General features: G+C 26.9%; 1 protein-coding gene across 6 annotated transcripts in view; it reads right to left on the bottom strand.

Annotated features, from left to right (window-relative positions):
• The window catches only part of LOC107440385 (protein GDAP2 homolog), a 32,391-nt gene extending 19,226 nt beyond the window's left edge, over positions 1–13,165 (bottom strand). For 2 of the 6 annotated variants that reach the window (XM_087154964.1, XM_071187940.2), the window contains exons 1-5: positions 12,420–12,991; positions 12,033–12,210; positions 5,007–5,149; positions 4,663–4,816; positions 3,457–3,545 (exon numbers count right to left, since the gene is read on the bottom strand). In XM_087154964.1, coding sequence (XP_087011090.1) covers positions 3,457–3,545; positions 4,663–4,816; positions 5,007–5,149; positions 12,033–12,205 — 559 coding nt within the window. In that variant the 5' untranslated portion in view covers positions 12,206–12,210; positions 12,420–12,991. Of the gene's footprint in view, positions 1–3,456; positions 3,546–4,662; positions 4,817–5,006; positions 5,150–12,032; positions 12,211–12,419 lie in introns of all 6 variants that reach the window. The other 4 variants (XM_087154963.1, XM_087154962.1, XM_071187939.2 and 1 more) reach the window with 4 other exon arrangements.
• Between the last annotated feature and the right edge of the window lie 6,026 nt (positions 13,166–19,191).

Here is a 19,191-nt window from a genome sequence, read left to right on the forward strand (position 1 = left end):
ATGAAACAAATTTAAAAAAATATTTGTTACATGAAAATGTTCTATGTGCACAGTGGAACACCTCTGAAACCACCACCCCCCATGGGAGTCAATGTAGTATCAGAATTTTTCTTAAATGCAATTTACCTTATTTTAGACCCTATGCATTGTAACCAATAGCTTAGTTTTAAGAAAAATATGAAAATTTATGTTTGTGTGCTTCAAAGGGTTAAGAATCTTCATTTTCTTTATTTTACCAATCATATATGATGTTCAAATCTTATTTAATTTTAAAAAATCATAAAAGGATAAAACCATATTCTAGAATCTTTAAATTCTTAAGCATAAACATGAATTTAGAACTGAAAAAAATTTTAGAGTAATTACAGTGAATTACGGTTCAAGATTACACGAATTCTTAACCAATATACAGTACAGAACCCGTTATCCGGAAATCAGAAAACCGGAAAACCAAACAACCGGAACGAAATTCGATAAATTTTCTCGCCATTTTAAAAAAAAAAAAATTTTTCCTCATGAGATTTTACGATTTTTCTTTCTTTTTTTTAAAGATGTTTACCTTACCATCATTATGGAAATACTCATTAGTGTATTACTTCATCGTATTTTTTTATTTTTAAGTTTATTTCCAAAAAAAATTTTTTTTAGTTGGTTTAACAATAAAAAAAACGGCTTTTTGTAGCGATTCAGAAAACCGGAAAAATCAGTTATCCGGAATAGCGATGGTCCCGACCGTTCCGGATAATCGGTTCCCTACTGTACTTATTTTTTGCACTTGTCATCAATTTATATCCAGTTAAAAAAAATATTATATATACGGTAGTTTTAGAATTGAGCTCTATTCTGGTTAAGTACTAAATAATGTATAGCATAATTGAACACATTATTCAAAAGACATCATATTTGATGCTTTTAAAAGGCATATTTGATAAAAAGAAATTTCATTTCTATTATGTAATCAATAGTATGTTGCATTCAAATAATGTTTAGCTCTATAAAAATAAAAAGGAGAAAATCATATTCTATAATACTTAAATACTAATTAATGAACAATATTTGGAAGATGAAATATCAATCAAATGTTTACAATGGATGATGTTTTGAATTTGCACCATATTTGCCCGATTCAAATAATTTTTAAGAATTATCTAAGAAGTTATTAGTTCTTTCCCCTTATTGTTAATTTTTTTCTCCAGCTATGCACAATCTTGAAATATGTTGCACCAATGCATTAAAAGTCAAATGTTAAACTTCATTGATGAATATAATTGTAAGGTATAATATGAAACCATTAGATTGTGCAACAGTAAAAATGTGCCTGCTTGATCATACTTGAGATTACACATCATATTAAGGAAGGTTTTTGTTTGTAAAACTGAAACTTCAGTCGGTCTAATTCTGCATCTTTATTTGTGCTTCATTTCCATTGTTTTTCTTTATTCATATACTGAACTAAACATATTTTGATAACAGCTGTGACATAATATAATGTATGAAAGATATATCAAATAGTTAACCTTATATAAATAAACACGAGGAAAGAATGATGACAAATAAAATATTCATGAGAGCATGTAATACCAAAATGTGATAGAAAATAGCATCACATAACGACGAATTTACTTTGTTTAATTTGCATAAGGCTAATGATAATACAATCTAGAGAAAACTAAATTTAACTGATTAATTTTAAACTTAAAATACATGCCAATTCTAATATCTATAAGATGTGATACTGCATTTGATACCTCATTTTGAACCAAAAAGTTTTCTAGTTAAAACTCATTCATTCTTCTAAAATTTCTATTAAAGATAAACATTGATACAGTGTGCATAGCTAGATTTTTCAACAAAAAATAAGCACCTTTTAAGTTCTTTTTAAGCACTTAAAAATATTTTTAATCACTTTCCAGAAAAATCATAATTAGGATCAGTGCAGTAATAAGAATTATTTTTTTATATTACTTAGAGTTCTTAATTTATAAACATAAAATCAACAAAATTCAAAAATATTTTAAAAAACTTTACATAATTATGATAAAAGAACTAGTTTCTGATAAATATTGCAGAGAAAATTGTGAAAATCATGCTGTTTTCGTAATTTAGAACGATAATCGACACTGCAAAGAAAAAATTCCTGTTTTAAAAATAGAAAATTAGACACTTTTCACAAATCCTGAATTAAAAAAAGCACCTTTAGTTGCTTTTAAAGAACGTAAATCAAAAATAAGCACCTTTAAGCAAGCTTTAAAAATAATACACATCCTGTGACATTTACATAAAATCAAGGAATTTTTTTTCTTAATTATGTCAGTTTAAACATTTTCAAAAATTAATTGATAGTATTCTCTTGAATGTCTTAAGTATTCCAAACAACCTGCAATAATATAAATTTTTGTCAGGACATTTTGGAATCATCATAGACAGTATTAACTAATGGCTAGAAGTAGAAAAACAAATGCCTGCATTTTTAAGAATATACATTAAAATTTCTTGGGAGCAACCCCTCTCTGTTCCACAGTGAAATGGTCGTTGATGGAGGTTGTTTGTTCTTAGAGGTTACCTCTATTGACTTCCAAATTATTATCTAAGGTACATGGTTTTTCACAAACTATTTTAATTTTAATCAGTGTCATTTTCTTGGTGCGGAAATGCCATTTCTGTTGGCATCAAGCAAAAAAGGGATCGATAAATAAAATTTAGTGGCTATAAAAAGATCACAACTGATATAATTAAGTGTAAAAACAAATCTACTGATTATGAATGATAACGCTATTTTAAATAAATAAACAATTATGTTGTCTGTTGAAGTTTGCATTTAATTTTATATCATAGAAATTAGTTAGCTTTAAAAGATGAGAAGAAGTCTGTTTGAGATGCCTGTTTTTTCTAAAATAACTTTTTTTCTAATGTAACTTTCAACTCTAGCATTGACAACATCGTCTTTAGTGCACTCTGACTGCAACATGAGGTTATATCATCAAAAAAACCTTTCTTAATAATAGCCTCACACAAATATTTTTAATACATTTTAATCTACTTATTTGTTTCGTCAATATTTTTTATTTTGGTTTCCTTATTTGAATTTATACACATTTGGTACAAATGTTTGCCCAGTCACTGAGAGAGGTTTTGATGGTCACTCCTAACAAATTTCTTCAACACAAAGTGTATGGAAAAAATTCCGTGAATCCTAAAAGTGGTCATAAATAGAGGTGGATATTATGTAGAGATGGTCTTTCCTGGAAGTTTCACTATCTAAAAAAAGTTTTAGTATGAACACAGACAAAAATGAGCAATGGAACAATTAAGCTCATAATACAATTTAATATAATTCTTACATTAATTTAAAGTGTTTAATTATTTTTTAAAATTACAAAACACTTCCATTAGGAAATAAAACCTTATGCTTTTCTATTCAATTTATACAACATTAAATAATTTTGAAAAACTTACGAAGAGCTATATGTGCACCATCTTGAGGAGGATAATTTCTTCGTATGGAATTTATGGTACAAAGACCAACAGACCTCAGATTATGCTCCCTAAAAGATAAAAATTGAAATCTACACTTAACAAAATGAATATAGAAAAATATTCCTTAAATAAAGTTCTTTTGTATGTGGATTACTGTAAGTTTGAGAAGAAAGCACACTATTTCTTTTTTTTCCATTCCCTATTGTCAGAGAGTTGATATGTTATTGAGGTATCAAGAATTATAAATATCTTACTAAACTAAAGTTTTTTATATCAAAATATGACAGTACTACTACTTAAGATTTTTGATAGGATTCTCAACACTTTTCAAATGTCAAGAACCAATTTGAAAGATATTTTCGTAATCAGATTATTCTAAAGAAAAAATATTAGAGTCAAAATGTTTTAATAAATGTTTTACACAATACATTTAAGTGATAAAACTGTTTTTCAGAACCAATATATCAAATTATAATAAGAGCATAAGTAAAAAGCAACACATAAAATTGGTATTTTGTTTAAAGTGCATATGTAAAAAGCTAAAAGTTATATGGCATCATAAGTTTTGCTAATGTAATTTCTTAAAACATGGTTTTAGTGCTTATTTTTGCACTTATCAGACAGCTTTTATTATACATGATTAAAGTTTTTTTATTATACATGATAAACAACTTATCATAATTAAGAAAAATAAAAGCTGTAAACTTTCCAAACAATTTCAGTTTTTATGCATTTATTAATTGGAAAACATTTTAAAAGCAAAACACATAGTTTTCTAATGATTTTTGAAACCTTTTTCTTTTATAAAAAAAAATTTTTGAAAAAATCAATGTAGTTTGCAACTGATTTAAAAATTAAAAAAAAAATGAAAAAACTGTTTGCTCAAAACATTTTGTAACAAATTAGAGTACTTGAAGATTACATCAGCATATAACTTCAACAGGTTACATTTTAAAGTAGGTAACTTGTAATAGTTTGCATAGCAAGCTTTACATTTATGAATTGCATACAAATGATTATATTCATAAAAGTCATGAATATCTAAGAACATGGTATTAGTAGATTTTGATGGATAATATATCCCATAGTTTCATCCTTTGATTACAGTTATTCATTTAAATAAATGATACTTTGCATATATGATTTTACAATTTATAAAAAAAAAAATAATGAACAAATATTTACTTTGCAAGTGTCAAAACTTTGAAATAACAAGAAAAAAGAGCACTTTCTGCAGCTGTTTGGTACTTCACATTAAACTTTGGCCCAACAGTATGTATTACAAACCTTGCTGGCAAATTATAGCCCTTAGTTATTTTTGCTTCTCCAGTGCGACAAGCTGCAATAAAAACTTTTATTACAAAAAATTAAGAACAATAAGAAATTTATGATTTATTATCAACATTATAGTTTATATCTTTCTTATCTACATCCCAAAATTTATTTTTTCTATAATTTTTAAAAGATTCAGAAAGTAAAATGTGATAATTGAACTCTCTATACAGATATTACTTTAAATTACTACTCACCTTTTATATTCAGAGCCAAATCTTCTTTTAATTGAGGCCCTGCTTTCCTTAACAGCCTGTCATTCAATGGACTGCGGTCAGTCAAAGATTCATTCGTAGAATGAACAACCACTTGAGTTCGTAAAGAACAAATGTCACCAACCCTGAAATAATACAATCTTAATCATGAATAATCTTTATCGTGAATAAATCAACATGAATAAATAAAAGAATAAAAATCATGAATAAAAATCTTAATAAAGAATAAATAAAAGATCAATCATATAAAAGCTTATTTAATGTGCAATATAAAAAAAACTAGATTAAAAAAAAAAACTAGATTCAAATTAAAAAAAACTAGAAACATTAAAAAAAACTAGATTCAAATTCAAAACATAAACACAATAATTAAAGTAAAAATTTATTTGAAATTTTTTCGCATAAAAAGGCACAATCTTTCAAACCAAACAACAGGCTTTACAAATATAATTTTTTTTCTAACTTTCATGCAGTAAATCAGAATGGCCACTCTCTAGAAAAAGTAAATTCCCTGATATTTCCTGAGTAAAGTTAGAAAAATTTTAAAACTTTTTATGATTTAATTTAACAAATGTAATTGTAATTTAAAAATTTACATACACATTTATTTGTATTAGGAATTCATATCTAAATACAGAAGAAAAAACTTTAAACTAAAACTGTTGCTATTTTAAGTTAAATTTATTTGATTATGATTTGTTATGCATCAGCTCCTTTCTTTTGAGTTTCATTCTTGGCAACATCAGCTATAATAACTGTCAATGTAGAGTTTGAATTGTACTTGTGTGTACAGATAAGTGTGTAATGTAATGATCAAGAAAGTTAGAGAGAAAAGATTTCAGCTGAAAACTATAAGTTTTAGGAATTGCTCAGTTATTTTGATTAGTAGATTTTAATGTTACCTTTGAAAAGATGTGCCTGCAGAAAATTGTTATCCGTGTTTATTAAGTACAACTTTGATTGTCAGATATAAATTTTTCCAGAAATTCACTACACAGATGTTATTTTAGGTTAAGTGCCTTTGCCTGATATACATTTTCCCAGTATACTCCACCCCAGCAGTTCCCAAAACCCTAGGTTTCCATGAGTAAGGACCTTTTTTTTAACCAGTAATTTTTTTTAACCAGTTTGAAAACTGTAATCATGGCTCAATTTAACCTAATTGGGGCCCAGGGCAAAAACTTCCTTAGGGGCTCCTTACTGCTTCACTATTTCAGTAATGAAAAAAAGGACTTTATAGAGGTATTTAACTTTTTCACCTCATTACAGATATATAACAAGAAAATTGACTAGAACCTATAAATTAATAGCTATAAATGTATCCTTCCCTCCAATGGTCAGACAAAATATCGTTCTGCCCATTTTATTGATTTTCTGACATTTCTATGTCTATCATGCCGAATGTAGTTTTCTGATTATTAACTTTGTCATATAGCTGCAAAAAATTTATATCCTTGCTGACATTAAGGAGGAATTCAGCTAAACTTTTGCAATTACGATGGCTCATTAAGCCAATCAGAAGCCTGTATTTTTGTAAACACATCATATTTCGCAATATGTAAAAAAAAAAAGGCTTTTGATTGGCTAAATTTGTCCATCGTAATTGCGAAAATTTAGCTCAATTCGCACAAGAAAGCTATGGATTTACGAAATATAGATTTTTTGTGCTCATATGATAGATTAATGAAGAAGCTAACATAAAACTCATGGATTTTACATTGTACTGATATTTTGTTTAGAAAAAATTTTATTAAAGAAGGATTCCTAAAATAAATCTTCTATTCAATTTGGAGGGCCCCTCTGATGTGGAATCTGGGCAACTGCCCCGTATGCCCCTCCCTTAGTCAAGCTCTGACTGTAAAAGGTTTGTGTTAAATAAATCACTGATTATTTATTTAATAATTTTGTTATTACGAAATCAATTAAGTGAAATGCCAATAAAAGGAAATAGCAAATTTTCAGATATTTATTTATATTTTTTTCCAATTTCAATATATTGAATAAATTATTAAAACGATATGCATTTACAAATGATTGTAACAATATTTCTCATTGAACTTCAAAAATCAAAATAAATAACCATGTTCAAGAATGGTGAATTTGTGAAAATAAGTTTCAGAATGTATCGAAACATCAGGATGCTATTAGCAAATCCTCTTCATCCAAAGAAATCTATGTTATTTAAATATCTGACAGAATGAGGTGATTTTTTAAACAATGAATGCTACAGTATACAACATATTATTTCAACATGATATTCTTAAACATATATATTTCAATGTTTTTAAAATGCCTCTTAATATTCCCCAATTTCTTCAATTACAGAAAAAAATATCATTAATTATAAGAAGCCTTGTGAATGTGCATTAGAATTACCATACACCTGCATTATTTTTAAAAACTTTCTTGCCTAGAAGACTCGATCAAATCTACAAAAAGGATTATTCTTAAAATTTTGTATATAATTATAAAAAATTATGTAAATTTGATTAGCATATGAAATTCTCATATAAATGAAGTGAAATTAAAGCAAGAAAAACAAATAATGTCAGATAAAAAAAAAGTGCATGTGTTCAAATTCTAAAAGCTTGGAAAATCATAAATAATTTATAAATCGATTCAAATTTTCTTTCCAAAGGAGATTAAAAAGAAAAGAATCTTTGCTTTTTGGCCAGAAATCAGTTCGAAAATATCTATTGCCTCAAAACATTTTTCCACTAACTATTAATAAACTTCCACGAGCAATCACAAAAAGTCATTTCATTTTTTTTTTTTTATTGTCTGAACTTGGTTGTTCAACAATGGAGTGAAATAAGCTATTGCTTTCCTGAATTGGTCTATGGTTATCTTAAATTACTCATTTGGGGCAGTAACATTGCTTAGCCATTTTTTGAGGATATCACAAAATAAGTATCTCTGTTATTAAATCTTCAAACCACTTACCAAAAACTCTTTACTTAAAAAGTCTTTTGCAAGATTTGAAACTATACTTACTATTTATTATATAAATATTTATAAATAAATAATTAGCGTAAATAATTATTATAAATAAAAATATATTAAAAATAAATAATTGATTATTATTACTAATTTAAGTTTCTTCTAACATCCAAATAAGTTACGATGCTTTTCTAATCTAGCCGCAATCAACAGTAATTCTTTTTTCTTCCTTAACGTATAAATAAAAGGTATAAATAAACGTATAAATAAAAGCATATTAACAAACAGAATTACAGTACATAAGCTGATTGAAATCTAAAATTGCAATCAATAAGGGGCCGTTCAAAAAGTACGTACATCCCGAAGGGGGGGAGGGGATTTGCTGTTATGTACGGTTTTGTACGATGGGGAGGGGGGAGGTATTATACAAAGTACGTACTTTATAAACATACACCAAATTTAACTTTATCCTACACACTCATTAAGTAAATATTTAATTTTATTTAAAACATAATTATTTTAATTTTTATGAAAAAGGGGGGTAGACTAATAAAATGTACGTACTCTAAGGGGGGGGGTAAGACCTTATGTACGGTAATGTACGAAGGGGGGAGGGGTTTAAAATTTCTCCATTTTTGTGTACGTACTTTTTGAACGGCCCCTAAGTATTTGAAATTACGGATTTTGTTATTGGTGCTGCTTTCTAGTAATGATTATATAATAAATTTAGAGAAACTATTGTATAAAAAACATTGTATCTTAATGCAACTAGCCTGTTAAATTTTTCCAGCTTTTTTTACTTTTTAGAAAACTGTGTTAACATGGAAAGAAAATTTCTAATTAAGTTAGTTTTTTGCTAACTTTTGCTAACTTAAAATTATACATTATTCCTCCATGATAATGAAATAGAAGTTACTGTTAAAATTTAAAGTGAATAATTTACTAACTTAAATCCTCATACGATTTGATACTAAATATTTCCCTGATGCATTATTCACATAGAAAGAAGATAGGAAAACACTATTTTCATTACAATAAAATTTTGTTTTAATTTAAAATAATAAATAAATTCTAAAATATTTTAGAGTTTATGTATTAACTTTTTTTCAATACTAAACAAATCAATGCTAAACAAATTATCAATGCAAAAATAAAGATTTACCTCATATGTGCTTATAAATAAAAAAAATTTTTAGCTTGATATAAATATATAAACATAATTTGCTCATAAAATTAAAAAATAAATTTAATAAAAAGAACTGATAACAATTTTAATTTTAATAATTCCATTTTTAACTTAAAAAAGCAGTTATTAGCTAAATAATCAAAATTCTTAGTCATTAAAAGTTTAGAAATTGATAGTTTTCATCAATTGGTTAGAATAAATTTTTGCAAAAATTGAAAGTTATTTAAATAAAATAATTTTAACTATACTTAAAAATTTTCTTTAACAAAATTAAAACTAGATAGATTTTTTAAAATTAGAAATAAGATGCTACAGTTGTTTACGCAAAGTAAAAATGTATCATAGATTCTAAATTATAAACTTGTAAAAAGTTTTAATTTAAAAAAAAAAATTTAAAAATTATCAAAATTTCAATTAAATTCTGTGAAAACTAGGACTACACCATCTACTAGCGCCACAAGTGGAGTGAGTGTTGTAATGCCGCATAACTTTTCAGAACTATTTTGGTGTGAGTGATTCGTCTTATAATATGTCTCTGACTCGAAAAAAAGTTATTCAGGGTGTTATCTTTTTTTTATTTTGCGTACTGTACATAGATAGTGAGAAGCAATGTGTATTTGCTGCAAAGTTTAAAAGATACAAATTATTTCTCTGTGTTGTTGAAAAAATCCATTTTACAATCAATAACTAAGAAAATAATGAAGTATTTAATCAATTATTTGAATATTTCGCTTTTTTAATGTTTATATGTTTGATCATCTAAAAGTCCATATTGTAAGCTTAATTTGTAACATGGTGATATCCTTTCCAACATTTTAAGGCATTAAAAATATTGCTTTATTTCAAATTGAATTTTTTTTTTTTTTAAATTTCAAATTTATTCTTTTAATGTTTCATTATAATATTATAAAGAAATACAGAGTTTTATGAAAAACATTATTCATTATTTTAAGTTACTCACATGAAAAGTTTGATTCGTTATATTCTTTTTACTTTTTTATTAAAGTAAAAGTTGAAATTTCTTTTTTTATGTTTAGGTTACTACAAAAACAAAATAATCCAATCAAACTTTATTGTATATTGAAAATATTTTGATCAATGTTTATTACAGTGAAACCTCTCAGGAGTAACCACTCTCTGCTCCACGGTAAAATGGTTGTAACTGGAGGTCGGTCACTCTTAGGGACTTCATTGACTCAAAATGTTATCGAAGATACAAGATTTCAATTTTAGTCATTGTCATTTTCTTAGTATGAAAATGCCAATTGTGTTGGAGTCATGAAACAGGATCGATGAATAAAATTTAGCATCAATAAAAATGATCTCTATTGATATATGTTTAAAAACATATTTACCAATTATGAATGATAAAGCTATTTTAAATAAATAAACAATTATGTGTTTTTTGTTTAAGTTTACATTTAATTTTATATTATAAAAATTAGTTAGGTTTTAGAAAAGATAAGAGGTTTGTTTGTTTGAGATGCTTTGTTTTTCTAAAATAACTTTTTTTTCTAATTTATTAACTTTTAAACTCTAAAAATAAATAATTGATAGCATCATCTTTAGTGCACTCTAACTCCAACATGTGGTTGTAAATCTCTTTCAGAGCTTAAAAATGAGTGCTCTAAATAAGAGCCCCACACAAATACTTTGAATACATTTCAATCTACTTATTTGTTTTGTTAATATTTTCTGTTTTGAATTCTTTTTCGAGGTTCCTTATTTGACATTTTTCGCATTTGGTACAGAGATTTGCTCGGTCACTGAGAAAGGTTCTAATGGTCTCTCCTCAAGGTTTTCTTCATCATTAAGTCTATGGGAAAAATTCCGTACCTCCCAAAAGCGGTCGAAAACAGAGGAGGTAGTTATAAAAGAATGGTCTTTCCTGGAGGTTTCTTTTTTACAGTAATCACATTTGAAATTCCCATTTATTTAAAACATAAATAGAGGTTCTATATGGATGGCAACACTCCCTAAAAAGTTGTGTTAATATACTTTACTTGGCCAATTAGAAGAATAATTTGAATTATGTAGATAAATACTATTGGTTTTCATATATTTTCAGTTATTCTTGATTAAATAAAATTACTTTGCATCTCATTGTCATGTCCTAAAATATGTCATTTAAAGGATTTCATGCTTATTAATGTTGCTTTGTATTAAAACAATATGCTGTCTTCAGAATATGTATGTAAAACCACATTTGGTTAATTGATCAAGAGTAACACATAATTATTACATAAGTATTACATAAATATAAGAATGTACAAGAGTATTACATAAATATAATAATGTAACAACAGAATTCATCTGTAACAATCTAGACCAAAAATAAATAAGTATTTGTAACTGACACAGTATTTATTTACCTTTGCATATAAAAAATTGGTAACATTTTAATTTAACTCAGTGTTTAAGTAAACACTTTGAATTAGTCATAATTAGGAAATATTTAAACAGTGCAAAATAAAAATTTTTATAACACTTCTGCAAGGTCATTTTCAACAAAAAAAAGTGTATATAAAATTTTAAAACTTTCAGTATTCCCTCCGAAAAAAGGCACTCAGTGCACAAAACTGATTAGACTGAACCATCATTATGTTAATCACACAATTACCCCCCCCCTCCCCAGTCAACAGACTGTTGCAGACTTTCTCTTTTAAACTAAATAAATTATCTTAAAAAAAATATCTATATAATCTAAAAACGATTTACACAATTCTTATTTTAATCAAAATACATTTTATACCAAAAGAATTCCAATGAATTAACATTTATTCAAAAAGAATAAAAGTTTAGTAAAATTTTAAAGAAAAATGAATCAAATAAATCAAAAAATAAACTGTTTATGGTAATTAGTTTTTAAAGAAGTCACTTACCAAAGAGCTACTTTACTATTTATTTCTGAATTAAAAGGAAATGGACTTTCAGTGTGTACTTTTTCTTGATTCCCAAAATTACTAGAGTCGGGTAAATCCCTGGGATTGATTTCACTCCAAGGCTTGATAGATGAAACATCTGTGATAGCAGATGATACACCCAATGGATCCATTTAAACTATACAAATATATGCACAACTTTAAAAACAAATACAACAAATCTTGCTGAAATACAATGATCTAATTTAAATTAAAATAAGTTCAATAACTTTTATCAATAATCAGTTAATTTTTATTAAGTGAGTACTCAATTATAATACGTATTATTAGTAGATAAATATCATGATATATATTTTGAAACTAATAATAATTCATGCACTCATATACTTTGTAATATGTCACGACTCTTAATGCGGTAATCGATGTTAAACCATACGTGTTTATATGAATAGCAACTAATGACCGATAAATGAGTAGTAAATAATTCAAAACACTTTGGGCGACAACACAACCTATGTCAAGTAAATACAGTAAAGACAAAAAAATAAATAGTTTAAGATAAGTTCAGTAGAGATAAAGAAAACGCCCCTTTTGATTTTTAATAACTAAAATGTCAATTTTTGCACGTGTTTGATAAATTGAACAAAATGTCTTGGAATTTTAAAAAAAACATACCTTGTGTTAATCGAAAAGAATTAATTAATTTACAAAACCAACTGTATGATTTAGCGAATAAATTTTTTCTAACTACACTACCATGAAAAGAATGGAAATAAAACATGTATTAAGATAAAAAAAAGTCTGGTTTCAAACCAAATTAAAATAAAGAAATTGCAAAGGAAAACGTCGAATTTGATGTGAAACTCACATCATGAAAAGCGTAAACAAGAGCAGACAAATGATTTAAAAACTGAAACTGTCACATGATTGTTGTTTAATTTTTGGCGTCTTTGTATTTTGTGTTCTTGGAGAACGCCTCTAATAATTTTAAATCGTTCATCAGTCTTTCGTACGTAAAAATGAGCAATCCACAGAAACTGAATAAACTCAGAACTTCAGGTTATTTAGATATAGCGCTAAGGTAAAATTACAAATATTTTGTAAAGTGGTAGAACTCATAACACGTGCAACTCAATTTAATACTTTAGTTGGCAACACTTTCTGAGCGGTGAAATATCCCCGCTATAGATTTACCAATTATGATCTCTCTTTCTCCCGGCGGTGATTAGGGGAGGTACGTCCGCAGCATGCAGTGAGAATACTGCTTTAAAGCCTAATCACACTGTATGTTAACACGAACTCGAAACCGAACTCGCCAATCAGGAACTTACTCATATCTCTTGATTCGCATACGCGATTTTTTTCTCATGTGGGGAGATTAACCTGTTAAAGAGATTTCATGCCAAAGATGGTTGCCGCAAATGCAATCACCACGGAAAAAGAAATTCAACCAGATTAGTGAGTTTTTCATCAGATAGTGCATTTCACCAATCAGGATCTCATATTTCCCCAGAAGAGATCGGAGCTGTGGCAACTGCATTCAGTTTGTGATGTCTTTCTCTGTATTGTGGTCCCGCAGTGAGCTGATCGTTAAAACATGCTTCCCAGCAGATCACCGAAGTCAAGCATCACTGGCTGTGGTCAGTGTGCGGGTGGGTGACCACTTGGATCAGTCTGCGTAGGGACCAAGGGTGTGCGGTATTGGTCCTCGTTAAACTGTGCTACCGTAAAGTGCTCGACTTCGCGCGCAGGTCGTCGGGCTACCGAAGCAGGGGGGTGCCATCCCCTCTCCAGAGGATCAAAATTGAGATGGCATGTCTTCAGATCATCCTCAGAGATGTTTCCCAGACCGTCACCAATAGCCCATTGTGCAGCTCTAGTGCGACGTAAATGACCAACAACAACAACTTCTCTGTATTGTGCTATCTGTTCCTCTACTTGACAAAGGTTTATAAGCCTTGATGTGGAACCTGTATGCTTTGGGTATTGGCAGATTGTTGGTTATTTTAAATAGTCTATATCTTGAAACTCTCTAAAATCTATTCAGAATTTAAAAAACTGACTCGAATATTACGAAAAACTTAACTTAAAATTAGCCCTAAACGAAACTAACTTCACGTGACACAAAATGAGGCGAGGTTTGCTTATGACGTCAAAGTATAGTAACTCAGCGACCGGGAGGAGTTAAACCAAAGATTCCTATCTAGAAATGTGTTACAAAGGCGTTTTAATTTGAACTGCATTTTTAAAAAATTGTTTTACTTTCATGTTTATATCACATATATAATTTAAATATATACGTTGCATCCTCCACCTTGAGAAAATTTTTGTGGCCACCTTTCAGCATAATGAAATAAAATTGAGGAAGGAAAAAATAAATGTCGAAACTACTTTTTTTTAAAAAAAACTTTTGAAATAAATTCTTTTTTCCTTATTTATGCCGATTCATTTTTATTTATATTTGTCTATATATAAAAGTCTGAACTGTTTTGAAAGTTTTTTATTTAATGAGCTGATCCCAATTAGAGGGAATGGAATGAATGGTATATGACCTGGAATTATAAGTTTTCAGGTAAATAAAAAAAGTTTAAAAATTCTCTATATTATTAACTTCTAAAATATTTTCTTGATTTTTTTTTTTTTTGTTTTTTTTTTTTTTTTTGAAGAAATGTAAATAATGCTAAGCCCCTATCATTTTCTATTTTAACTTTCATAATTTTTTCTTCTAGATAAAATTATTTAATTATTTTTTAACTCAAAACCCTTCAGCATAATTAAATAAAATTGAGGAATGAAAAAATAAATATCGAAACTCCTTTTTTTTTAATAACTTTTGAATTTAATTCATTTTTCTTTTTTTATACTGATTCATTTTTATTTATATTTGTCTATATATGAAAGTCTGAACTGTTTTGAAAGTTTTTATTTAATGAGTTGATCCCAATTAGAGGGAATAGGATGAATGGTATATGGCCTGGAATTTAGGTTTATTTTTTTTAAAAATTCTTTTTTATTATTAACTTCTGAAATATTTTCTTGGATTTTTTTTTTTTTTTTTTTTTTGAAGAAATGTAAATAATACTAAACACTTATCATTTTTATTTTAACTTTGATAGTTTTTCTTCTAGATAAAATTATTTTTTAACTTTGAAAAAAAGAACCTGTACAGTCCGCAAAAAAAAAAAGATATCACCCTGAATAACTTTCGTTCTAATGATCCGATTTTCACGAACTAAGTGTCAATCTTAATGGTTCCTGGGGGTAACCTCAAATATGCTAATTAATTAGTGCTAACTATTAATTAAGTTACGAAATCAGACACAAAAACGTACTTTCTCTGAATAAACATATATTTTTTTTTACATATTTGGAATCTAGACACTTGAATTAGGGGGGGGGGTAGACAAAATTTTAAAACAATTGGGTCGTAAATTGGGTTGCAATAAAGGCTTATATATTTGGCGATAGTCCAGAAAACCGCCAAAAAAAGTCGCCTGCGCAAATGTATATTTTAAGATAACCCATTGACTGATTCAGAAGAGAAACGCTTAATTTTACTAGGTTGCTAGGCAACCAATTTCTGACTGTAAAAAAATTGAAATAATGTTTTGTGATTGCTCTGAGAGGTTTAATTAATAGTTAATCGAAAACATCTCGAAGTTTCTAGGCAATAGACAATTTTTAAGTTCATTTATGTCCAAAAAGCAAAAAAAAAAAAAAAAAAAAAAAAAAAAAAAAAATTATTTTATTCTCCTTTGAAAAGAAAATTTGAATCGATTTATAAGTTTTTAGAATTTAAATACATGAACTTTTTATCTGATATTATTTAGATTATGCTATTTTTGCTATGTTTATTCGAGGATTTCATACTAAAATCAAATTAACATAAATTATACAAAATTTTAGCTATATACAAAATTAGCTATATACAAAATTTTAGGGATAATGATTTTTACAGCTTTAATCGAGTCTTCTAGGCATGAAAGTTTGAAGAAAAAAAAGTGCTTGAAAAATAAAATGTAAATTGTATAGTAATTCTAATGCATATTCACAAGGTTTTCTATAATTTACGATATTTCTTTTTTCTATAACTCAAGGAATTGCTGAATGTTAAGTGGTATTTTAAAAACGCTGAAATATTTTATGTTTAAGAATAAGATATTGAAATAATATGTTGCATATTGTATGATTCATTGTTTAAAAAATTGCTTCATTTTGCTAGATATTTACGTTACATGGTTTTCTTTGGATAAAGATGATTAGCAAATAGCATCCACATGTTTCGATACATTCTGAAACTTACGTTCGCAAATTCACCATAAAATGTCGCTCAGCATATTCTTCAATTACGATAAGCTACATTTACCACCAAATACTGCTACTATGATTATTTTTGTTTTCTTATATATATATATATATATATATATATATATATATATATATATATATATATATATATATATATATATATATATATATATATATATATATATATGGATGTATGACCTTTTATACTGGATTAGTTAAATATTTTTTAGTTACTAATAAACAGTTTATTTATTTATTTATCTATTTATTTATTTAATTATTTATTATTTTTGTATAAGTGGAATGGGCTCTGGTTCGTAAAGAACCAACCCAAATGAATGCAGGTGATACGTGTATACTTTAAAATTATGTAAGGTTGTATGAATGAAGAATAAAACCTATAAACGGTTTTCTATTCCTGTATGCAGGCTCTGATTTTTAAATAAGTCACCCTATGAAAGATGGATATGTGTATTCTGTAAAATTATGTTAGAATTTATGAATGAAGGATAAGTCTATAAACGGCTTTCTATCCTGACAGACTGACTTTTAAATTAATTTCCCTATAAATGTTTTTTTTTTTTTTTTTTTTTTTTAAGACTGCTAATTTATTCAATCCGTTAAACATTTTTATTATTATTTAAATTTTATTACCTTTTTACTAATTGTTTCTCATAGATGGCAGCACTAATATGTTACCTAAACATTTTTTTCTTCTTCTTCGATCAAATGTTTTTTTAATTTTATTATATTCGATTCAAGCTATAAGCTATAAGCTATAAGCTTTATTATATTTATGTTTTACATCTTCGCGATTTTTGTTAACTGTTTTATTATTGTACTTTTAAACCTAAACCGCGTTTTAATTCACGCCGGTAAGTTTGATTTCCTTTTACATTTTTCTTTTATTTCATGATTTCTTACAACATAAGGTTTTTTGCGATATCGACACATATAAAGAATAATTTTTATCTTAGGATAATTATTCTTTATTCAGAAATATCGCATTTATGGCAATTAGATGTGTCTTGACAACGACTATTTGCTTTTACCATTCTTGTTTCTCTACCATTTAGTTTTTTATTTTATTCATGTTTTTCATGTTAATGCATATATATATATATATATATATATATATATATGATATGATACTCTCTTTTTAAACAGAGCTCGTAAGGCCCTTAAGATACTGAAATGGGGGCACGAAAACTTAAAAGATTTTTTTTTTTCCTAATGCCCGCCTGTGTTAACATCCGTCAATTCAGGTATCTACAGGGCGACAGATATCTGTGTGGCCTAAGGATTCCTTACGAGCATCAAACATTCTCAAAATTAAGTGTTCATTCACTGGAAAATTTAGTGTTTATTCAATTTAAGAACTGTTCCTTCACTTGGTTATCTTACTACTTATTATTTAAACCACCAAAAGCTTAAAACAATATTATGTAAGTTATCTAAATTTTTTTTACATAATTTGCATTTATTAACAAATATGTCGACATGCATTTAATAACAAATACGTCATTTAGCTAAAATTACAAATTTTGAAATTTTTATGATTTTTTTTAAAGATAAGCTAAGCTTAAGTATTCCATCACTGGTTAGTTTACCCAATAAGATTTTGAGAAATTTGTGATGTTGTGAGAGATGCTTAAAAATGTTGACTACGTATTTTTATTAATATTTATAAAATATATATTCAAGAAATTGATGAATATTTTATTCCAAATTTATTCATTCGTATGTATATTATTGAAATTTTATCAGTTATTGCGAAAAAAAAATAAAAAATAAAAAATAATCACATTAAAGAAGCACAATCTGTTGTATAATCATATTCTATCAAAAGCATGCTTTTATAAAACTCCACATTCTCTGAATAAAATGTATTTTATTCAAATTTCTTTACTAAATTGCAAATAAAATTTTAGACGACTAAAAAAGAGACATCGTATTTTATAGCTTAAAAAAATAAAAATGAAAAGATAAGCAAACGATTATTAGCGAAAAAAATATGAATGAAATTTTATGCTAAGCGCGCGAAGTCAAGTTCCTCGCAAGTTTATCACATTTTAATATTAATCGCTCCATTTAATCATTTCTTCATTGTCGCCAAATTATTTTTTTAAAAATAATTAATTTTAATTTTTCTCAGCTTTTAATAAATAAAAACAGTTGAAACTTTAGATTTTTCAATTGAAAAATATGTAGATTAATATGGTATAAAAAAATTCATACCTTGTAATTCAAAAATTTTTTCATCCTTAATTTAATTAAATAATAATTAACAATTATTAAAAATTATTTTTTCCGTGAAATTATCTTTGGGTAAATGAATTTTATGACTGGGTGAAATTTTCTTCGAATTGCTTTATTAGTTTTTAAAATATGACTAAAAACGTAAAAAGTGAAATTAACATTAAGGGGTACGAACTTTGGATCGCTCTCCTGACCAAACTATGGGGACCATATTTCCCAAATTGCGGCTACCCCCTATATTTTGAAGGTTAAGAATCCAAATATGTAAGAAAAAATTTATGTTTATTCAGAGAAAGTACGTTTTTGTGTCTGATTTCGTAACTTAATTAATAGTTAGCACTAATTAATTAGCATATTTGAGGTCACCCCCAAGAACCATTAAGATTAACACTTAGTTCGTGAAAATCCGATCATTAGAACGAAAGTTATTCAGGGTGATATCTTTTTTTTTTTTTTTTGCGGACTGTACACCACTGTTCTCTAAGAATAAAATCCTTTTATTTTCAAGAATAAAAAATAAAAAATAAAAAAAAAAGGAAAGAAAGTGATCTGAACAACATTTCATAAACATTTTAATTCAGTACAATGAATT

The sequence above is a fragment of the Parasteatoda tepidariorum genome, chromosome 11 (assembly GCF_982258835.1).
Source record: "Parasteatoda tepidariorum strain Cologne lab strain chromosome 11, Ptep-v5.0, whole genome shotgun sequence".
Classification (NCBI taxonomy): Eukaryota; Metazoa; Arthropoda; class Arachnida; order Araneae; family Theridiidae; genus Parasteatoda; species Parasteatoda tepidariorum.